Here is an 18375-nt window from a genome sequence, read left to right on the forward strand (position 1 = left end):
GGGTCCTACAGGACATAGCTGTTAGACTGGGTCTGCAGCAGGTGGGGAGGGAACCAATAAGAGGGAAAAACACACTTGACTTCATCCTTCACAATCTGCCAGCTGCAGGTGCATTTGTCCGTGACAGTGGAACTGTACTCCGGCACCATCTGCAACCTCATGGCCCAGCATATCTCTCACTCAACCATTACCATCAAGCCAGGGGGTTAACCCTGGTTCAATGGGGAGTACAGGAGGGCATGCCAGGAATAGCACCAGGCATATCTAAAAATGAAATGCCAACCTGGTGAATATCCTAAACTGGGCTACTTGCATGACAAACAGCATAAGCAGCAGGTGATGCACAGAGCAATGGATTAGATCTAAGTTCTGCAGTCATGAATGGTGGTGGACAAATTGGCATGGTGGATCAGTGGTTAGCACTGCTGCCTCACAATGCCAGGGACCTGGGTTCGAATCCAGCTTTGGGTGACTGGCCTTGTGGAGTTTGTACATTCTCCCCGGGTCTGTGCAGGTTTCCTCCCACAGTCCAGAGGTATGCTGGTTCGGCCATGGCTAAATTGCCCACAGTGTCTATGATGGGAAATTCAGGGATAGGGATAGGGAATGGTCTGGCTGGAATGCCCTACTGAGGGTTGGTGCGGACTTGATGTGCTGAATGGCCTGCTTCCACACTGCGGGGATGCTATGAGCCTGGTGAAGGAGGAGGCTCCATAAATATCCCTATCCTCAATGACAGAACGGCCCAGCATTATCAGTGCAAAAGATAAGGCAAAAGCATTTGCAACAATCTTCAGCCAGAATTGCTGAGTGGATGATCCATTTCAACCTCCTCCAGTGATTCCCAGAATCACAGGTGTCAACCTTTAACCAGTTCAGGTTTTCCCCTCATTCGATCAAGAAATAGTTAGAGTCACTGTATCCTGCAAAGGATATGGACCCTGACAACACTGGCAATAGTACTGATGCCTTGTGCTCCAGAACTTCTATATTCCTGGCATCTACCCAACACTGCCCACAAATGTCCTGTACACAAAAAGCAGGACAAATCCAATTCAATTAATTACCACCCCATCAGCCTCCGCTTGATCAGTAAAGTGATGGAAGGTGTCATTAACAGTGCTATCAAACAGCACCTGCTCAGTGATGCCCAGCTCAGGTTCTGCCAGGGCCACTCAGCTCCTGACAGCATCATAGCCTTGGTTCAAACGTGGAAGTCAACTGGACATGTCATATAAATATAATGGCTAAGACCAGGTCAGAGAGTAGGAGTACTGCAGTGAGTAAGTCAGTTCCTGGCTCCACCAAGCCTGTCCACCATCTACAAGGCAAAAGTCAGGAGTGTGATGGAATATTCCCCTCTTGCCTGAATGTGTGCATCTCCAACAACACTCAAGGATCTTGACACCATCTGGTCCATTTGATTGGTACTACATTCATAAACATTTACTCCTTCCATCACCAACACTCAATTGCAGCAGTATGGACCAGCTACAAGATGGTCTGCAGAAATTCACCAAAAGATCCTCAGACAACATCCTTCAAACCCATGATAACAAAGTGTGAAGCTGGATGAACACAGCAGGCCAAATAGCATCTCAGGAGCTCAAAAGCTGACGTTTCGGGTCCAGACCCTTCAGAGGAATCGATGAAGGGTCTGGGCCCGAAATGTCAGCTTTTGTGCTCCTGAGATGCTGCTTGGCCTGCTGTGTTCATCCAGCTTCACACTTTGTTATCCTGGATTCTACTGTATCTGCAGTTCCCATTATCACTCAACCTTCAAACCCACGACCACTTCTATCTAGAAGGACAAGGGTAGTAGGTACATGGGAACACCAGCACCTGCATGTTCCCCTCCAAATCGCTCACCATCCTGACTTGGAAATATACCACCATTCCATCATTGTAGCCGAGTTAAAATCCAGGAATTCCCTCCCTAAATGGCATTGTGGGTCAACCTACAGCACATGGACTGCAGCGGTTCAAAAAAAAAGCAGCTCACTATCACCTCAGTGACAGTGGCAACTAGGGGCAGGCAATAAATGATGGGCAGCCAGTAATGCCCATGTCCCAAGAGGAGTGAAGGTTAAAAAATAATTTGTAGAGCAAGATTTGCCTTTCAGAAACCCTACACGTTTTGTCCAATCTATCATAGCTTTCCAAATGTTGTCACATTTTTAGCAATAAATTCCAATATATTCCTCAATGTGATTCAGCTGATAGATCAGTAATTCTGTTTGGTTTTCTCTCTCCCCCTTTTTAAAATAGTGGGATGTTGTTTGTTATTATAATGTGTAGGAATTGTTTGAGCGTATTTTGAATTTCGGAAGATAAACACAAAAGGCATCCGATATTTCCAGGGCCACATCCTTCAGTACTCTGGGATGTAGATTATCAGGCCCTGTAGACTTTTCAGCTTTAAACTACATTAATTTCCCCAGCACCATTTTCTTACTAATACTGATTTCCTTCAATTACACTCACTAGATCCTTAACTTCTGGGAAGTTAATTGCATGCTCTTCCGTGAAAGCGGAACCAAAAACGTGTGCTCAGCTCTGTTGTTCCTTTGGTCCCCAATTTTCCTACCTTCCGACTGTAAGGGACCTACATTTGTCATTACTAAATGGGTGGCATAGTGGCTCAGTCGTTAGCGCTGCAGCCTCACAGGGCCAGGGACCCAGGTTCGATTCCAGCCTCAGGTGACTGTCTGTGTGGAATTTATACATTCTCCCCATGTCTGCGTGGGTTTCCTCCAGGTGCTCCAGCTTCCTCCCACAGTTCAAAGATGTGCCAGCTAGGTGGATCAGCCATGCTAAATGCCTGCAGTGTTCAGGGGTGTGTTATAGGGGGATGGGTCTGGGTGGGATGCTCCAACGGGCAGTGTGGACTTGTTGGGCTGAAGGGCCTGTTTCCACACTGTAGGGAATCTAATCTAAAATCTTTTTATCTTCATATATTTCTACAAGATTTTAGTCAGTTCCTGCAGTTTCACTCTCAGTCTACTTTCCACTTTAAAATCAAACCTTTTGTTCTATTTTGCTGACTACTAAAATGCTCCAAATTCTCAAGAATTGGTCAGCTTGCTGGCTTGGTCTGCATCTTTTCAGACTGGGTTAGCTTCCAGCAAGAATGAAAGGCTTTAAAACTGGAATTATTATTTTTTTCCTGGTTAGTGTCACTGTGAAGTGTCCACCAGAATCCTGGTTGTCAAGAAATCCTTTCAAATAGCTGACCATACCATCCTCATCCAATGCCTTTCCATTCTCTGCTTCCGTATCTTCTCATTTCCCTCCAATGTTACTCTGATGCCCCTCAAGGATCTATCGATAATCCCCTACTATATCTCACATACATGCTGCATCTCAGCAACATCATCCAAAAGTTCAGTGTCAGCTTTTATATGCATGGTGATGACACTGAGCTCTATCTCTCCACCACCTCTCTCAACTTCTCCACTGTTATTCAATTAATCAGGACACTTAACCAGTGTTCAGTGTTCAACACAAGCACTAGGAGCGGCAGAGATAGTAGGAACTGCAGATGCTGGAGAATCCAAGATAACAAGTTGTAGAGCTGGATGAACACAGCAGGCCAAGCAGCATCAGAGGAGCAGGAAAGCTGATGTTTCAGGCCTAGACCCTTCTTTAGAAATGTCTAGGCTCGAAACGTCACCTTTCTTGTTCCTAACATGTTGCTTGGCCTGCTGTGTTCAAACACTTCACTAGTAGTAGTATTCATTTCAGCCCCTGTTCTACAATTCCTCTATATATAGACACACACACACGTGTGGAAAAAAACTGATCCATACTGCAAACTCTTGTCCTAAACCACTCAATCCACCCCTCCCCATAGCAACCGTTCTGCAATTTACCTCTTCCAAACCAGATGTAGGTGGGTTTTGCACTCACCAGGATTTGCACCTATAAATTACTCAATTTAGGCCAAGTGGGACTCCTTTACTGTCTCAAGTCTGAATATTGGCAGCAGCTACAGTGGCTTGCCAGCCCAGATCCTGAAGAAAATTATAACGACTTGGCTTTGTTTTCAGGTCTTGCTGTGGGCTAACCTCATTCGTTCAGGATATGTCCTCAGTGAGGCTATGCAATTGCTTTCACTCAAGTGGCATTGTCCAAGCTCAGTCAGACCGACTAGGGTGTCCACTTCCATCAGAACACCCTGCACCTGATGTGCACCACTTGCACCATTTTCCAATGATGAAGCCAGTTTTAGTGCCTGTTGGAAGCCCAGTTGAGCTTCAACTAAGCAGGCACCTTCGAAGTGGTTACATCATTAATACCACATTATCAAACAGTCTCTCAGCATCTCATTAAGGGTTACATTGAAGTCACACACCTCTGCCAGTCATTTGAACCTTGTCAAATATCCCAACACAGATTCCCCTGGCTCTCAAATTGCAAAGTAAAAATGACAGTCTCTCAGAAGTAGAGGAGGCTCGAGTTTTTAGTATTCTTTAATTAAGTCCATCAACTCTTGAAAGATTTGAGTATCTGGTGCCTCCAGGAAATGTAGGCTCCTAATAACCGAAAAAGCTACTGGTTCACAAGCTGCCAGGAGATTTATTCGTTGCTTTTCATTCCCTAATGTCATTTGCCCAGACAAAACAACATTTTTTCCACATACTGGGCCCAGTCTTTGATGGCAGGATCTTCCCAAAGAAAAAAAAAGCACGATGCCAGAAATGCTTCCCCTCAACTCAGACAACAGTTGCAAGCAAGTTTCTTCAGGAACATACCCCACTCTTGTTGCCAGTGGAATAACTCCACAGGAGGTTGATACCCAGTCACAAAGTCACCCTTTATTTACTCATGGAAAGTTGTCGACACTGAACTAAATGCCTCAGAGTCGGCATCTCGGATGATCAGAAACCTTGAGACTCCTCTTATGACCTGTTAGCCAGAGCTCCCTGATTTGTCCAGATTAATAGCCCCAAATTAGGGCACTCAGTCTGAGAGGTCCACCCGGCTAACATTAATATAATCACTACTCTATCCCAATCCTTGCTTTTGCAATCTTTAGACCTTACTATTACAATATTTTACCACTATCCACCCTTGTAAACCTGAAGCCAACATACTCTGATGCATGTTTCCTTACTTACGCCACATCTCATTGACCCTCTACAATATCCATGTGCTTGTTGACTTACAATGACTGCTCTTCAAGCAACATTTTGCTTTGAAAATTGTTTCCAAATCCCTCGTGAGCCTTGTTCCTCTCTAACTCTATAATCTCCTTCAACCCTGCACCCTCTTTGCTCCTTTAATTCTGCCCTCCTGAGCATCCCCAAATTGCCCAGAGGTGATTGTACCTTCAGCCTTTTTGACCTAAAGCTCTAGAATTCTTCCTCCAACTCTCTTTTAACTTATGGCTTAAAAATCTATCACTTTGATCATCTGCTTCAATATTTCCTGAAATTATTCCTTGGCAACACTTCTTCAGAGTACTTTGGAATGTTTTACAGGTGCTATATAAATACATACAAATTGTTATTCAAGTTGCCGTTGTGTGCATTGCTCAAAAAGAAGGAAATTGCTGTTGAAACTTTTCACCTTGCACTCACCAGGACAGTCACAAGAATGCCAAATTTCAAGCAATCAACAATTTATACAGGGCAAGAAATGGATGCTGATTGGTTGGCAAGTGAGCTCTGATTGGTCAAGGTGTTGCCATGGTGAATCAGAGCTGACTTGTCCCTGAGTGAGAAGTTGGTCATTCATGTTTCATATCAGCTGCATGTGCTTTAAATCAAGGCTGACACTCCCAATCCAGTACTGAGTGAGTATTACGGTCTCAGAAGTGCTATCTTTTGAGTGAGATATTGGCCAAGACCCTGACTACTTCTTGGGTGTGGGAGAGGGATTGTTGGAAGTGATCCTAATAGATTCCAAGAAACTATTCAAATGACAGCGGAAGAATCCTCCTTGGTGCTCTGACCAAAATGTATCCTTCAACCAATCCAATTAAAAACAGGTTAATTGGTTATTATTGCATTGCTATCTGTAGGAACTGCGTAAACTGTCAACAAGGTTTCGTACTGATTACACTTAAAGCACATATTTTTAACTCTTATACACTTTGGGAACACATAGGCAGAATGGAGATTCAAGTCACTTTTTCCATGTTTACATCAATGCACACAAGGAGTTGGTCTGCGACCCTCTAAGGTCGCATCACACAAAGGGGAGTCCCAATCCGAAACATCAGCTTTCCTATTCCTCTGATGCCCAGTGTTGTGATGTTGTAATGCCCATTTGCATTTCATGTCAATGTAATCCTATCCGCCAGGCCTCAATGAAGGCAGTCACAGATTGAAAGGAATGAAATGCAGAAGCCTTCTTCACTTGCTTGACCTGGTTAATGAAACTTCTGCTACAACCATACACAAAAGGGCAGATAAAACAAGAACCCATGGCATTGGCATTCCAGGGATTCTCAACATGTCAATGGTTTTCTTGAGTTGATTTGATTTATTATGGTCATATGTATGGAGATACAGTGAAAAGTATTGTTTTGCATGCTAACCAGGCAAACCATACCTTGCATAAATACATCAGGGTAATAGAACAGAATGCAGAATGTGGTGTTGCAGTTAGAGAAGGTGCAGAAAAGGATCAACTCAAATAGATAAGAAGTCTATTTATTTGACTGACAGTGAGGAAGAAGCTGTTCTTGAATCTGTTGGTACATGTTTTCAAACTTTTGAATCTTCTGCCAATGGCAGATGGTGGAAGAGTGTATAATCAGGGTGGGAGGGGTCTTGGATTATGTTGACTGCTTTCCCAAGGCAGCGGGAAGTTTAGACAGAGTCAATGGAATGAAGGCTGGTTTTCATGTTTTCCATGTTCGCAGCTCTCTGCAATTTTCTTGCAGTCTTGGACAGAGCAGTTGCCATACCAAGCTGTGATGCATCCAGATCGGATGCTTTCAATGGCGCATCAAGAAATAGCTGCACAGAAGTTGCTATCCAGTCACCGTTTATTTACTTGTGCACAATAAAATGGCAGTGGCCAGCCTACTCGGAATTAACCACCGAAACTGAGGCGATTCTATTTTCCTGGTTATATTGGTCAGCCAATACTGAGGGAGTACCGCTGTCTCCGACGTCTCAAAGAAAACCCAGGTCAACAACCCTAGCCACCGACCTCATAGTCAATGAGGTCAACCTGGTACCAATTACCAGATCTCACCCACCCAAGTCTGGGCATGTAGGCCTGGTCTTTGGCGTGTAGCTTTTTCTGCGGTGTTTTTGTTGCAAGCCTGGATCCTCTGATTTGGACTCTGACATGGGAGGTGCGTAGCAGACCATAGCCTGCCTCTTGTGGCCGGAGTGTCTCAGGAGAGTTTCTTCCTCTTCTTCTGGCTGTAATGGTATCGAGTCTGCATCCATTTTGGATTCTGAGATTTCCTCGACGCTGGATGGAGGGGGAAACCTATAGCTTCTAACAGGTCTTCTGGTTGTTCTGAGGGACGGGGGAATGTTTTGCTCCTGCCCCGTTTGCGAGGTAGTGGTGAACCACGTGTTTGTCCAGGACCGTGTCACCAGCCCGAACTTTGTAAGTGATGGCACCTGACCTAGTGTTCACCTCGCCTCGTACCCACACAGGGCTATTTCCATGGTTACGGCATCGAACTTCATCCCCTGTAGTAAATTCTCTCTCCCGCTTAGAGGGGGCATTTGGCTGGCATCAGCATTCCTGCTGCCATTTCACCCTCTGTTCCCACCCCACCCCCACAATCAGGAGTGGGAATATCAGGTTTAACCTGGCGCGGAGTCTTCCCCAGCACCAGCAACTCTGCTGGAGCTATCTTTAAACACTACTTCCTAGCTACACAACCATTTTAAAGGCCAACCGTTCCTCAGTGGCAGGTGTAAGGATGCCAGGGTGGAAATCAGGTTACTTATGAATTTTCCGTAATAATTCACCAACCCAAGGAAACCTCCGGTACGGATGTGGGAGCCAGGGCTCCTTTGATCACCCTCGCATTCTCTTCCAACGCATGTAACCCAGTTTTGGCGACTCTGTATCCCAAGTCACTTGGGGCACCTGGAACACACATTTTCCCCTCTATAGTATACGCCTGCCTGGGAGAAATGCTTAAGCACTATGTCCAAGTTCTCCAAGTGCTCTCTATTGGTCTTCCCCATTATTAGTATGTTGTCTAAATAAATGGTACCCCTGGGGTAGCCCCTGCAAAATGTTCTCCATTGCCCGCTGGTAAAGAACATAGGCTGATGATACCTCAAATGACAGTCTTGTATATTAATATAAACCATTGTGGGTATTAATTGTAGCATATTTCTGGGAATTCTCATCTAGTTGTAATTGCAGGTAAGCCTGGCTCATGTCCAGCTTCGTAAAGGATGTCGCCCCCCTCCCCCAGAACTTTGCCTACAAGCCCTCTATGTGAGGGATCGGGGTATTTATCCGGCCGTGAGAAGCAGTTTACTGTTTGCTTTGAACCCCCACAAAAGCAAACTGAGCCATCAGGCTTCACAATCAGTACAACTGGGTGCTGTCCATTTTGCAAACTGCACTGGTTTGATGATTCCTGCAGTCTCCAGATGCCTCATTTCCACCTCTACTTTTACCAGCAAGGCAAATGGCTCCGGACTGGCCTTGCTAAACCTGGGAATTGCTTGCTGGTCAACATACAAGTAGTGGTTTTGGCCCCTGTGGTAGTCCCAAACCTTTTTTGAAATACTTCTTGGTATTTCACTAGGACTTCACTGAGGCAGCCACTTTCTAACCTAAAAACATTGAGCCAATCCAGGTGAATTTTCCTCAACCAATACTGCCCCAATAGGCTTGCGCTCAAGCCTTTTACTGCCATTAGTGGTAACTGCACCAACGGTTTCTCATAGGAGACAGAAACTGAAGTCATACCCTTAATCTGCGACGGTTCCACAGTGTATGTTCTCAGTCTGGCTGAGATCTTGTGCAAACCGAAGAGTTGGAGACCTGAGTGAATCTTGTTATAGATAGATTCTGCAACCATGGATACAGCTGTGCCAGTAACATCCTCCATGGGAACTGGGTGACCATTCATCCATACAGCAATTTTAATTGGTTCTGATTTCAATGTCACTAAACAATTTACTTGTTCCAACACACACGTAGGGGGACTTTCAAGGATGTGCACTCTCCTGGGTGCTGACCTAAGCGTTTCCTTACTCAGGTCAGACCTCATAGGACTTATTTGCTGTCTTGAGCCTGCAGCAACTGAAATGGCCTGCAGGATCAGATCCTGAAGAACTTCCTAGCCACTTGACAGAGGCTCAGCTTTGTTGTGGGTTGGCCTGCATGAGACTCTGCAATTGCCTACACTCAAGTGGCGTTCCCCAAGCTCAGTTGGAGAGGTAAGGGAGCCCACTTCCATTGGGATGCCCTGTAGCTCCCTTGCTCCACCTGCCATATTTTCTAATGACAAAGCCAGTCACAGTGCCTGTTCAAAGCCCAGTTGGGCTTCAGGTTTTACAAGCTTCTGCATGATTATGTCATTAATCCCACATACCAAAATGGCCCCTGAGTCTCTCATTCAGATTTAACCCAAAATCATATGCCTGTGCCAGTCCTTTCCACCTCATCAACAATCCTGATATAGATTCCTCCAGTTCTGTAACAGCCAAATAAAACCAATAGCATCTCAGAATTACAGGAGGTTTGAGGTCATAATTTTCCTTAAAAACTTCCAACTCTTGGAAGGTTTTAATGTCTGATGTATGGGAAAGTTAAGCCCCTTGTATCAGAAAATGCTGCAGGTTTGCACACAGTCAGAAGAATTAGTCATGGCTTTTCACCTGCCCCAATGTCATTGGCCCAGAAAAAATATTGCATTCTTTCCACATACTGTCTTTGACAGCATGATCAAGTGAGTCATGCTTCCCAGATAAAGGCAAGATGCCAGAAATGCTTACCCCAACTCCAAGATGACTGTTGCAATCAAATGTTCTTCAGGCATCTTCTGTTTTCTCCTGTCACCACTGAAATGACTGTACAGAGGCCATGCCTTGTCACTAGCCCACCCTTTACTTACTTGTGCACAGTACACTGGCTGTGACCAGCCAGGTCAGAGTCAGTCGCCTGAGCTGAGGCGATTCTAATCTCCCACTTATACTGGACAGCTTTCCTGATTGGCCCAGGTTAACAACACCAATCATGGACCTCATTGTCAACGAGGTCAACCTGGTTCCAATCACTATATTCTTTAAAAATTGATGAGCCATTTTTAACCTTCTGAGGAACCAGAGGCATTGGCACGTTTTCTTGACTGTAATGTTGATTTGAATGGACTTGCAGCCTCGTCGACGAGACAAGCTGCTTGTTTCAATCATACTGTTCACAACTTGCTCAAGTCCTTCCTCACTGCAACCTTACAGTGTATTGACTACTAGCTTGCCTCCAAAACAAGCCATCTTCAATGTCCTTAGTTTTTCAATGCTATCCCCATCAAACACTCTTGAGATGGGGCAACAAATGGTTAAAATACAGAGGAAATGTTCGTCTACTCATTTGAACTTAAAGTCCTCTTAGTTCCGTCCCATCAAATACTCCTGGGACTGGACAACAAAGAGCTCTTGTAGTTTATACCACTATTAATAAATAGAATACTGTGTGCTTTCTTAACTGATCTCTCTACCCATCCTTTCACCTTTAATGACTTATATACACAGATATCCAGGCCTCTCTGCTCCTGTACCCCCTTGAGAATAGTGGCCTTTAGTTTATATTATCTCGGCTGTGGTATAGAACATCGAGCATAGAGCAGTACAGCACAGTACAGGCCCTACAGCCTATGATGTTGTGCCGAACTTTTACACTAATCCTAAGGTCTATCTAATGTCCACCCCTTCCTTACACTATCATCCATATGCCTATCTAATAGCCACTTAAATGCCCCTAATGAGGCCGACTCCACTACCGTCTCCGGCAATGCATTCCACACCCCGACCACTCTCTGAGTAGAGAACCTGCATCTGATGTCACCCCTATATCTACCTCCACTCACTTTAAAACTATGCACCCTCGTAATATCTGCCTCCACCCTAGGAAAAAGTCTCTGGCTGTCCACCCTATTTATACCTCTGATCATTTTGTACACCCCTATCAAGTCACCTCTCATCCTTCTTCGTTCTAAAGAGAAAAGCCCCAGCTCTCTCAGCCTTTCTTTTCTGCTGAAATGGATTCCCTCAATTTCTCCACTTGAACTTCATCCACCACCTATCTGCTGAAACATGTGATTTTTGGAGATGTATAAAATATTTGGCTGAACTTGTATAAACCTCTGGTTAGACCTTAGCTGGAGCATTGTGCAAAATTCTAGATGCCTGCCGCACTACAGGAAGGATGTGAATACATTGAAGATGGTACAGAAGAGGTTTATGAGAATAATTCTCATTATGAAGATAGATTGTTGAAGATGGGATTGTGTACCTTGCAAAGGAAAGGGCTAAGAGGAGATTTAATTGCTGTTTATAAAGTAATGAGAGGCCTGGACAAAGGAGAGAAAAAGTCCTTGTGCTAGTCAAGGGATTAGGAATGGGAAGGCACAGGTTTGAAGTGATTTACAAAAGAAGTAAATCTGATGTGAGAAGAACCATTTTCCCACAGTGTGTGACTCAGATCTGGAATGCATTGCCTGGGAGAGGAGTGGAGGGAGGTGCAGGAGAAGGACTCAAGGGGACAATAGATGATCATTTGACAGAAACAACGTGCAGAGTTGTAAGGAAAGGCACTCCCTCATGACTTTGAGATTATTGGGACAGCGAGTGCAGTCACATTGGGTTAGAATCATCAAATTTCTGCAGTGTGAAAGCAGGTCCTGTGAATCCACAGCAATGTGGTTGACTCTTAACTGCCCTTTGGGCAATTAGGGATGGGCAATATATGCTGGTCAAGTCAGTGATATCCTCATGCTATGAATGAATATTAAAAAATAAACAATTGGAAATGGTGTTATTATGAGGCAACTATAAAAAAGTGGCTGATGTAGGGGTATATAATCTACTTTCAGTATTGATGGCTGACCAGGAATGGGAAGGACTTTTGTGGCAATCTGCCATATCTACCTGGATATGCTATAGGCTCTCTGCTTCATTTCTTATTCAACAGATAGAACTAAGAAGTAAGATCGATTGCTGCACTGAATGATTAGCATGGTTTATTGTGACCTATCTCTACAATGGCCAAGGTTCTGTGCTTCTGCTTTTCTAGTGAGACAACCAAATAGTTCCCAGAGTTTTATTAGCATTGATTCCTTTTCTCTTCATTAATCAGAACAGGAGAGAGATTTGAGGAGCGTGCCATGAAACAAAAGTTTGGTATGTGCAAATAAACCTGATGTTTCAAACATGAATGCCTCATAGGTCAGTTAAAAGTTGAGGTGCCTTGAGAGGTGATGGCCTGGTGACATTATAGCAAGACTATTTTAGGATGTGAGTTTGCTCGCTGAGCTGGAAGGTTAGTTTTCAGACGTTCCGTCACCATTCTAGGTAACATCATCAGTGAGCCTCCGACGAAGCGCTGGTGTTATGTCCCGCTTTCTATTTATCTGGTTAGGTTTCCTTGGGTTGGTGATGTCATTTCCTGCATTGGTGATGTCATTTCCTGTTCTTTTTCTCAGGGGATGGTAGATTGGCTCCAAATCAATGTGTTTGTTGATGGTGTTCCGGTTGGAATGCCATGCTTCTAGGAATTCTCGTGCTTAAACTAAACTTCCAGCTCAGCGAGCAAACTCACATCCAGAACCTCAACCTGAGCTACAAATCTTCTCAAAAATCGCTAAAACTATTTTAATCCACACAGAGTTTTGGAGAACCAGGTTCAAATCCTGCCATGGTAGATTGTGGAATTTAAATTCAATATAAATCTGGAATTAAGAGCCAAATGATGAGTGTGAAGCACTTGTCAATTTCTGAAAAACACATTTGGTTCACGAATGCCCTCTAGGAAGGGAAACTGCTATTTTTACAAGTTCTGGCCGACATGTGACTCCAGATCCACAGCAATGTGGTTGTCACTTAAACTGCCCTTGGAGCAACTCAGAATGGGCAATACAGGCTGGTCCAGGCAATAATGCCCACATCCAGTGAATGAATTAAAGAAATGTCATTGCTGCGGGTTTGGAGTCATGTATGAGCCTGACCAGGTAAGGGCAGCACATCTCCTCTACTAAGTTACGCTAGTGAGAAAAAGATGACAATTTCATGGTCACCATAATTGTCTTCATGATCCAGATTTATCAATTCAATTTAATTCTACCAGTTGCCATGATGTGATTTGAATCTGTGACCCCAGAGCATTACCTGGGCATCTGGATCACCTTGTCCGGTGACATAGCTACTAGCCATATCCTCCGTTCCTCATACTCATTTATAGAGTTTTATAGAATCCCATTTCAGCCCCTTTTAGAGTCATCGAGTCATAGGAATATATAGCATGGAACCAGACCCTTCAGTCCAACTCATCCATGCTGATCAGATATCCCATGTAAATCTAGTCCTATTTGCCAGCATTTGGCCCATATCCCTCTAAACCAACTGCTGCCTCACAGCAGGAGGGGCCCAGGTTCAATTCCACCCTTGGGTGACTGTGTGGAGTTTGCACATTCTCCCATGTCTGCGTGGGTTTCCTCCCGCAGTCCAAAGATGTGCAGGCTACATTGCCCATAGTGTTCAGGGATGTGTAGATTAGATGGGTTATAGTGGGATGTGCCTGGGTCAGATGCTCTGAGGATCAATGTGGCTTGATGGGCCGAAGAACCTGTTTCCACACCGTAGGGATTTTAAGATTCTATTCATATACCCACCCAGATGACTCTTAAATGTTGTATTCATACCAGTCTCCGGCATTCCCTCTGGCAGCTCATTCTATACACGCACCACCCTCTGCGTGAAAAGTTTGCGAGGTCTCTTTTACACCTTTCCCCTCTCACCTTAAATCTATGCCCTCCAGTTTTAGACTCCACTACCCCAGGGAAAAGTTCTTGCCTATTTACCCCATCTGTGCCCCTCATGATTTTATCAATTTATATAAGGTCAGCTCTCAGCCGCTGACACTCCAGGAAAAATAGCCCCAGCCTATTCAGCCTCTCCCTCTTGCTCAAACCCTCCAACCCTGGCCACATCCTTGTAAATCTTTTCTGAACCGTTTCAAGTTTCACAAGATCCTTTCTATAGGAGGATTTCTTCATTGCGCCTTAATGTTAGTCCCTTGTCCTGATTCAGTGGCTGATTCTCACTCAGCTCCTTACCTTGACTCTCGCTATTCATCCGTTTAACAGGAATCGAAGCAGACCACAGAGCACTTCAGGACCTACGTGGAGAACCATACCAAACATTCAGATGACCTGAGTCGGAAGCAGATCCGAATCTACCAGCTTTACAGCAGGACCAGTGGCAAACACGTCCAGGTGCTGGCCAAAAAGATCAATGCCAATGGGGAGGATGGTGGCAAATACGGTAAATGTCTTGTTCAGTGAGGCTTGAAAGAGAGGAGTAGCGAGGAAAGTCAATCAAACAGCTGATTGATGCATTCACTCCATCATTCCATTAGATCAAGACTAATCTGCATCTTAACGCTAGTCACCCGCTTTGTTTCTATATCACTCACATACCCTTAGTGAACCTTGTTGTGAAAATTTCAGTTGACTTGCATCCTCAACTGTTTTTGAGAGAGGAAGGTCCAAATTTTCACTTCCATATGTGTGAAAAAAACATTTCTTAGTGTCACTAAACTGTGATTTTAATGTTACTTCCCTTTGTTCTGGGCATTTCTATCAGATACAATGGCTTCTGTCTATCTATTCCACAATAACGTAAAACAACTTAATGTTATGGCCTTGAAGGAATACGAGCTTAGCTAAGCAGCCTGATTTCATAGTTTAACACACTGAGCCTAGATACCTTTCTGCATTCCACCTAAAGCCAATGTATCCTTCCTGAGGATTGGTGATAAGTACCTAATGCATTGACTTCAGTTGCAGGCTCTGAGAATTTTACATAACTTCAATGAGATGTCTTTGTCCATTTGCATCTTCAATAAAATTACAGGCAAAAGGAAGTCTTTTTGTTAGCAGGCTTAGACTCTCAATGAATAAAACTGGTTCATGGAATGTCCTTGAATTTTGTGTGGTAGGAATACGTCAGGTTCAATCCTGAGTTGGTGGCAAATTCAGCCATATCACTGTTGAGGCAGTGCAATATTTTTCAACAAGGGGAGGTCAAAGTTACTGCCCTGACAAGAAAGCAGCCTTTAACTGAGTGTGGTATCAAGGAGCCCCAGCAAAACTGGAGTTAATGGGAATCGGCGGCAGGGCGGCGGGGTGGGGGAGATCTCTGCTGGTTGGAGTCATAACCAGCAGAAGAAAGATGGTGATGTGATAATGGAACTGCAGATGCTGGAGAATCCAAGATAACAAAGTGTGGAGCTGGATGAACACAGCAGGCCAAGCAGCATCTCAGGAGCACAAAAGCTGACGTTTCGGGCCTAGACCCTTCATCAGAGAGGGGGATTGGGAGAGGGAACTGGAATAAATGGGGAGAGAGGGGGAGGCGGACCGAAGATGGAGAGAAAAGAAGATAGGTGGAGAGGAGAGTATAGGTGAGGAGGTAGGGAGGGGATAAATCAGTCCAGGGAAGACGGACAGGTCAAGGAGGTGGGATGAGGTGGTAGGTAGGAAACGGAGGTGTGGCTTGAGGTGGGAGGAAGGGATGGGTGAGAGGAAGAACAGGTTAGGGAAGAGGAGACAGGCCCAGCCTCTTGTCCTGAGATGCCTCTTGGCCTGCTGTGTTCATCCAGCTCCACACTTTGTTATCTCAGAAGAAAGATGGTTGTTGGAAGTCAATCATCCCCAATCCAGGACATCACTGCAGGAATTTCTCAAGGTAGTAGACCCTATCTGAGTCTTTGGCACAACCATCTTCAGCCCCTTTATCAATGAGCCTCCCTCCATCATAACAACAGAGGTGGGTTTGCTAATGATTGCAAAATCAGTTTTTTGAAGATGTGACAATGATGACTAATAAGGGAAAAGTGGTTGATGTTGTCTGCATGGACTTCAGTAAAGTCTTTGACAAAGTCTCTCATGACAGACTGGTATAAAACCTAAAGTCACATGGTATCAAGGGTGAGCTGGCAAGTTGGACACAGAACTGGCCTAGACATACAAGTCACAAGGTAACGGTGGAAGGACGTTTTTTTTAGAATGCAGGGCTGTGACAAATTATGCTGTAGCTTTATAGAACTTTAGTTAGGCCACACTTGGAATATTGTGTACAGTTGTAGTCACCACACTACCAGAAGGATGTGGATGCTTTGGAGAGGGTACCAGGTTGGTATGGGGGATTTTAGCTATGAAGAAAGGTTGGCTAGATTGTGCCTGTTTTCACTGGAATGCAGGAGGTTGAGGGCAACCTGATCGGAGCTTAAAAGATTGTGAATTGCATGGATAGACTGGAATGTATGAGGCTTTCTCCCAGGGTGGAAGGGTGACTTACTCAGGGACAAAGTTTCAAGGTGCGAGGGTGGAAGCTTAAAAGAGACGTCTGAGCCAAGTTTTTCCACAAAAAAAGGGTATTGGGTGCCTGGAACATGCTGCCAGAGGAGGTGGTGGAAGCAGGTAGGACATAGAACATAGAACAATACAGCGCAGAACAGGCCCTTCGGCCCTCAAGGCTGCGCCGACCTGTGAACTAATCTAAGCCCATCCCCCTACACTATCAATACAATAGCAGCATTCAAGAAATACCTGGATGAATACACGAATAGGAAGGGAACAGACGGATTTGGATCCTTTAAGGGAAGACAATTTTAGTATGGAAGGGCTAAATGTGATGGTGTAGGCTGAGAGGGCTGAAGGGTCTGTTCCTGTGTTGTGTTGTGCTATGCTCCAAATTTTCAGTGCCATTCGTGACTCGTCAGGTACCAAAGCAGTCCAAATAAAGCCAAAGTTAAACAATACACATACAAAAACTGAAGTTGCTGGAGAAGCACAGCAGGTCTGGCAGCATCTGTGAAGGAAAAAAACAGAGTTAACATTTTGGGTTCGGTGACCCTTCCTCAGAACTACATTAGCTCTGCTTTTCCCATCACAGATGCTGCCAGACCTGCTGAGCTTCTCCAGCAACTTTGTTTTTGTTCTTCATTTACAGCATCCACAGTTCTTTTGAATTTTATTTTGAGTTAAACAATATTCAGGTTTGAGCTTATAAAATGATAAGCAGCCTTTGAGCCACACAAGTGATCATTCCCAACAAGAGCGAATAAATCACTGATAATAAAATGTGAGGCTGGATGAACACAGCAGGTCCAGCAGCATCTCAGGAGCACAAAAGCTGACGTTTCGGGCCTAGACCCTTCCTCTCTGATGAAGGGTCTAGGCCCAAAACGTCAGCTTTTGTGCTCCTGAGATGCTGCTGGACCTGCTGTGTTCATCCAGCCTCACATTTTATTATCTTGGATACTCCGGCATCTGCAGTTCCCATTATCACTCACGAATAAATCACTTACTGCTTGACATTCACCTACCATCACTGACTCCCCCTATCAACATCCTATGGGACTACCATTGACCAGAAACTGAACTGGACTCGCTATGGAAATACAATGGTTACAGGAGCAGATATTGGCCTGGTGGCATTGTTGCTACACTATTAACACAGAAACCCAGGTAATCTCCTGGGAACACAGATTTGAATATGAAAAATGGTAGAATTTGAATTGTATAATAATCTGGAATTAAGAATCTAATGGTGACCATGAATCAAGAAAACTATCTGGTTCACTAATGTTATTTAGGGAAGGACAGATGACATCTTTACCTGGTCTGGCCTACATATGATTCCAAATCCACAGCAATGTTGTTGATTCTTAACCGCCCTCTGGGCAATTAGGGATGGGCAATAAATGCTGGCCTGGCCAGTGACACTCACATCGTGTGAATGAACAGAAAAGAGAGGTCAGAGGCTTGGGTGGATCTGGGTGGGATGCTTCAAGGGGCGGTGTGGACTAATTGGGCCTGTTTTCACACTGTAGGAAATCTAATCTAATCTAATCGAATCATGCAGTAAATAATTCACCTCCTAACTATCCACCATCTACAAAACACAACTTGGGTGTGTGGTGAAATACTCCCCATTTACCTGGATGGGTGCAGCTCCATGAACATTGAAGAAGCTTGACACCATCCAGGATAAAACAGCCTGCTTGACTGGCACACCATTGACCACATTCAACATTTCCTCACAGCTGGCACTCAGATGCAGCAGTCAGTACCATCGCCAATCTTCTTCCATAGCAGCCTCCAAACCCACAACCTGTACCAAGGACAAGGGGAGAAGAAACACGAGGATACCG

General features: G+C 44.6%; 1 protein-coding gene across 1 annotated transcript in view; it reads left to right on the forward strand.

Moving 5' to 3' along the window:
- The window catches only part of fgf24 (fibroblast growth factor 24), a 119045-nt gene that overhangs the window by 55580 nt on the left and 45090 nt on the right, over window positions 1-18375 (forward strand). Inside the window, exon 3 of the mRNA XM_048536981.2 lies at window positions 14303-14480. Coding sequence (XP_048392938.1) covers window positions 14303-14480 — 178 coding nt within the window. The remainder of the gene's footprint in view (window positions 1-14302; window positions 14481-18375) is intronic.

Source organism: Stegostoma tigrinum, chromosome 1 (genome assembly GCF_030684315.1).
Source record: "Stegostoma tigrinum isolate sSteTig4 chromosome 1, sSteTig4.hap1, whole genome shotgun sequence".
NCBI classification, from domain to species: Eukaryota; Metazoa; Chordata; class Chondrichthyes; order Orectolobiformes; family Stegostomatidae; genus Stegostoma; species Stegostoma tigrinum.